At 37.0% G+C, this 6,000-nt stretch overlaps 1 protein-coding gene across 2 annotated transcripts in view; it reads right to left on the bottom strand.

Annotated features, from left to right (window-relative positions):
• Positions 1–603: 603 nt before the first annotated feature.
• MMS22L (MMS22 like, DNA repair protein) overlaps positions 604–6,000 on the bottom strand; it is an 85,840-nt gene continuing 80,443 nt past the window's right edge. For both annotated transcript variants that reach the window (XM_063311872.1, XM_063311865.1), the window contains exons 24-25: positions 3,426–3,593; positions 604–1,717 (exon numbers count right to left, since the gene is read on the bottom strand). In XM_063311872.1, the coding sequence (XP_063167942.1) occupies positions 1,636–1,717; positions 3,426–3,593 (250 nt within the window). In that variant the 3' untranslated portion in view covers positions 604–1,635. The remainder of the gene's footprint in view (positions 1,718–3,425; positions 3,594–6,000) is intronic.

Here is a 6,000-nt window from a genome sequence, read left to right as displayed (position 1 = left end):
TCTGATACGATGTTAAAAAGATGTTAATAAATCTTTGAACTGACTACTTAGCTGCAATCATTCAAGAGTAATTTTTCATGAATTGAGACTCATAAAATTATTTTAAAATCCTAGCGAAGTATTAATTATATTTCAAATAAAAGACTGCTTAGTTAAACAAGGTATTACAATGTAACTTCTATTTTCTTACAAATCAAAGACATCATATTCAAAAACTTAATGCAGAAGGCATATTTCTGTTTCTTGTTTCTAGTAAATGGTAAAGATTCAGATTTTGAAAACATCTCACCTGAAGAGGCTTTTTAAGAAAGCCTTTTAGAAATGAAGGTCTTTTGAGTTGAATTAAACTCCTCCCAGGTGTAGGAGTTTACAAGAAGCTACAACGTGGGTTCAGTAAGTCACTTTCATAAATGAAAAGAACATCTTGGCTCCACACTATTAAGTAGCCTAAAAGAAGCTGTTAGCTGCTGTATTTCCCGATGTAATATTAGTTGAGTTAGGGAAGACATAATTCTGCTATCTTTACATAAGAATACCATACAAGAATAACAATACAAAAATGCTCTAAACAAGTTTCCATGACAGTAATTGATGGACACAAAAAAGAGTATCCGGTCATTGACTCTGAAAAGTTCATAGTTTCACCAGTTTTGCCACCAAGTCAATATAACACACTACTAGGGATGAAGGGACTACTTGCCAGTTATGGAAGTCGTATAATTTAATGGGAGTGACAATCCATACAGCAAATAGATTTTGGAAATTACAGGAAGAACTGGTATGAACTGGAACTGGAAGGATGTGTGATAAACAGCTTAAAATATCTAAATACAAAATACAAACTGCACTGATTTGAATTAAGGTATCTACAGCTGCATTCTTTTCTCCTGTTGTAGAATCTAATATTTACATTACTATCAGAAAGTGATGGAGGTAGCTGAAAAACATAGCAATAACATTAATGCAGTGACCTGGTGAGCAGTTTTTATTACTGAATCAGTTCTTGGTATTCAAGAATAGGAACACAGCTCAAACCAGTATAAGGATAACACAGAACAGGTCACAGGTTGAATTCTGCAATGCACATTTACACATTTTAAAACAGGGACAATGCTAAGACAGCTGTCACAATTCCACGCAATGCATACATAAGATCTTCTGTTAACATAAGGTGCTCAAGCATCTTCACCTCATCCTGGCCTTGCTCATATGAAATGTCGGTGCGCAAAACATTCAAGATGTCAAACTGAAAGGCATGACAGCAAAAGGGTGCTGATTTACTGGAGCAGGGAAAAAGTTACTGTTGGAGATTACATTTCCAGCTTCTTTTTGCGTATTCCTTTAAAGAAAGAGGATCCCAAACAATATAACAAGTTTTTATTTTTAGCATAGCCTTCTAATAGTTCTGATAGGTTGCAATGGCTCATGATTTTCATGTGAAACAAAAAACATTCAGGGTACTTTTTTCTATGTTGCTTGAAGTATTAAAATGTTAGATCAAAACCTGCTTATATATTTTAAAAATGCGCAGAAACATTATGCACCTGTAAACAGGAAATCTGTCATCTGCATAAAGAACCAGCATTCTGTGAAACAACTATCCTAAAAAAAAAAAACCCACCAACCAACATGCTACTAATAGGACTCATTTTCCAGTTTCAGTATCTCCATTTGTCCAGCCTCTGTGAGCTGAGATAAGAGTCTTTTATAGGCTTCTCTGTTGAGAGAGGAAAACAAACAAAAAAGATACGTTTTAATTAAAAGCAGTGTCACGGAGCTTAAGAATCAGTCATTTCATTATTCCAAGCAAATTGACAGTATTTTTTCTATGATTTTGTACTGTTTAGTGCAAATCACAAGATTATTACTTTTTAAGGTTTTTTTTAGTTATTGAAGCAACAGCTCGAGAGCATAACTTCAAGTCTTTCTTCAATCAACCTCCTCCCTTATGGTTAATGTCATTCTATTAACAGAGGTTTGAGTTTACACCTCTAATTCTCAGGCATATTGACGTAGAATGATAGGACCGGCAGTACAACATTAGCTTGGAAAAAGCTGTACTACAGAAGTCAGACTCACTATTGTGATCAACCATGAGAGAAATTCTATTTAAAATGATTTCACAACATTACTTTCTGAGTACAAGTTTCTTTTTCTAGATTTACATTCTGTAGTCATCATTTGGGAAGAGTCGTCTCCAACACAGAAGACATTTTTTGTCTTTATAAAGCGATAGTGATCCAATGTATGAAATATTTATTACCATTTCATTTATTTAAAATTCTTTCTCCATTTTTCTCCTTAAAAGAGCACTCAAAACAGCTGTGTGTAAATATGAAGACTGCAGGGTGTAATCTAAGCTGAGACACAGAAATCAGCATCACAGCATATCTGAAAAGCCTGGAAGAGACCACCAAATAAGAAGACAGGATTTGCAGAATCAAGACTCCCAATCTCAGCCAAGTGTCTCTGGGTCCTCTTGTGCTGCTTGAGAGGGAGCACGACTTGTTCTGAGCACCATATGCTATACTCTCAATCCAATTTTAGTCACGCAATGTGGGCACCTAATCAAGGCATCTTGGGTGGAAAGTGCATTTCCAACCACATAGGACGTGGTCATCAAGCAGAACGAGGCCCAAATAAGCAGAGATACAAATATGGACCTGCTGAATACCTTTTCTTCTGGGCAGGATTGTTCGAAGTTAGTAGAAGGTTATTGTTTTACAACCAGAAAGAAAAATATACCAGAACCACAGAGAGCCCTCATCTAACGTCAGGAACTGTATATTTATATTATGTCAGTCTCAACTTCTCTGCACTTAAGAAATAAGGAAGGGAAGTTAATAGAAGACTAAAGTGGTTTTGTTTTCCACTTCCATTCCTAAGATAGTATCAGCATAGTTTCAAAAACTCAAAAATATTAAAACTGCAGCAGTTTAGAGGACAGGTCATTTAGGATTCAATAAAATGACAACTGATTTGTGATTAAAATCACATGGCTTTATTAAAATTACACAGCCGTATTTTCTTTCAATTCAGAGAGCTTATTTTTTCATATAATGTACGTACCACCAGTACCCTAGTATTAAGAGTGTCTGGTTTAAGGCTAGCATATTTCTTACAGCAAGAGTTTCAAACCTGCAATGCATATTTATTAGGGAACTCATATTATGAAGTTCACACTATAAAAGGAGTCATGGTGATTCTGACATCCATTCACTGCTGCATTTATGTGGTAACTGAAAACAGGAAATCAAATTTGAGGTGGGGGGGATCCAAATGGTAATCCATATATATGAAAGAACTATGTGGAAAGAACTGTGGATAACTCCTGCCTGAAAGAAATACGCACCATAGTTCAAACATGTAAAGAATGAGTGAACATCTCTTTGTTGTCTCAAAGCAACAGTAATCCCCAACCTTACCTTTGCAAGGTGTTTCTGCCAAGACCTTGTTTGTACTCTGAATTCCTCAGGGCCTCAGTCATAGCCGGAATCAGGCGTATCACCAGAGACCGGTCCAGGACCGTCACTGTTTCCAACATGCTATAAACCTGATTATCATACACAGTGGTGTAATCTTGAATAAACTGCCTGAAGGAGGAAACAAGGGCATTTATTGCAAGGTACAGTTTTTGATCTCAGAAAACAAGCTCTGCCAAGAAATGCTTGCTTTTATTTGAAAAACAGTCCAGGGAGCACCTAAATGGATCATATCTGAGGTCAGAAGGAAAGTAACGAATACACACAGCTGAGTATGTGCACACATGTGCATGCATGCATGTGTATATACACACACATTTTAAAGCATTTTCAGAAATTCAGCAATACACAGAACCATAATTTGCACTAATCACAATTTAAAACAGGGATGGAAAAGTTCCTTTGTCATCCAATTCCGAAGCCATTATCAAAAATCCAGCTTGCATCCTCAAGAGCCACCGTGACAAAGGACTAAATCCTGTTCAGAATTGTGTAAACATGCCCTTCTAATCCTCAGGAATATATTTTCCAAAAGTAATGCTAAGCACTTCTTTCAGTCTTGATACCAATTGTTATTAAAGCTATGTGTCTAGTTTAAAATGGAATTCCCTAGCCAAAACATTCTTTTATTTTAATAGCCATTTTATCAGCTTACCTTTAATTATTTAACAAATCTAAATTAGAGCTCTCTGTACTCCTTAAGTGCGTTCTACATAAAAAGAAGCAGAAACATTTTTAACTGTTTACCTGATTGTACTTTTTTTTTTTTTTGCCCTTGAGTCAATGTTGATCCCAGGCAACCGGATGGACAAGTCTAGGCAATTTTCTTTTTTGGAAGTGCTTTGCCACTGCCTTCTTCCTAGGGCTGACAGAAAGTGACTGGCCCAAGATTGCTCTGTTGGCTTCTATGCCTAAGGCAGGACTAGAACTCAGTTTTCCCAATACTTAGACCACATGAAACCTTTCTAGTTGGGCTAATCTGAATTAATTTCTAAAATTAGTTAGAAATCGTTGGGAAGGTAAACCCTACACAGAACCTCAGAAGCTAAACCTGCCCTTTGGCAGCATCCCATTCTTCTGGGTCCCTGCCACTGTGTCTCTGACTCACTGAGAGGATATGCAGGTGTCTCTTATTCCAACCCTGCTGTATATCAGTCTGAAGCAAGAGTTTGTGTTTCCAGCCTACAGCCCTGGATAGTCGGGAAACTCTCTTGAAGCAGATTTGAGGATGCACAGCCAAGAACCCCAAAGGAAAAACCATTGTACAAACAGAAAACACTGGATAAAGAAGTGTATGTAAAAAGTACAGACAGGATTCTAAAAAGAAGAAATACATCTTCTATTCAACATCACAAAAGTCAGTAATCCAAATTAAACTATATCAGATCTGCACTTTTATTCAGAATGGAAGCATAGTTTTACAAGCAATTTGCACTTGCTAATTAATTTCTTCTCTGAACAGTTATAATTGAATATACATGTTTCTGACAGAACAATGCTTCTTAGAAATCTAAACATTACTTCTCAGAGTATTCAGTGTTTTAGAAGCTGCCTAAAAAAACTTATTTAACATGGAATAGATTCTGAAACAGGTACAGGGAATCTGTTCATGGACAATTTTGGACAAATCATGGACAAAGGTGTTAGCATTATTAGGTTAAGTATATACAGCAATAAGAAGCCTGGCAAGTCAGGCGGCATATACATTTTCGCAATAAAACCACAGAGACGTGCAGTTCAGCAAAACTGTTAAAGATGCAGCATTCCGGTAATCTGATCCTGGGGTAATGAAGTATGGTGTCCAAATGTAGGGAACTAATTTACTATGACACAAATGTGGCAAGCCCATGAAATTTTTAAATTTAGTATCCCAGTAAAATTTGCCTTGCACTGGCAAGAAGGTGAATCTAAAGGAATCTGAGATCAAATTTCATCACACAATGAAGGAAAAGCATTAAAATGGCTGAGATCAGGGGTATCCACAGGGGATGGTCCAAAAAGTCAAGATAGTGGCCATAACAGTACAATCAATCCATCTTGACTTTTTGGACCATTCCCTGAGGACAACCCTGGCTGAGATAGAGTAGTCGCTTTGCCTGAAGATAGCAGTATATGAACAGAAGGATCCTTCAGAAGGCCATCCTAGGGCTATAGAAAGAAATCAACCACACTATGGGAGTGATGCACAAGAATTTTGGAATTTAAAACGTTTAAGCCCCAAACATCCCATCCATCCATCCATCCATCCATACCTCACCTTTATTTTGTATAACTCAAACATTATACTCTCTCCTATTTTCTCTACATAGGGGAGGGTGTGAGAGGTGGGCAGAGAGAGGGTAAGTGGCCCGAAGTCACCAGATGGCTTCCACATGTAAGGAAGAACTAGAACTTCCTGTCAGAGCTGCGCTTTCACCACAATCCTTGAATGAAGCTGGAAGAAATCAGCTTGAGACCAGTTCTTTAACTATTTACAGTCTTTACTATATACAGCACTTTACAAGCTAATTCTTACACA

This window comes from Candoia aspera, chromosome 1 (genome assembly GCF_035149785.1).
Source record: "Candoia aspera isolate rCanAsp1 chromosome 1, rCanAsp1.hap2, whole genome shotgun sequence".
NCBI classification, from domain to species: Eukaryota; Metazoa; Chordata; class Lepidosauria; order Squamata; family Boidae; genus Candoia; species Candoia aspera.
The sequence above is the reverse complement of the archived record's forward strand: the minus strand, read 5'-3'. Positions and strand labels throughout refer to the sequence as shown.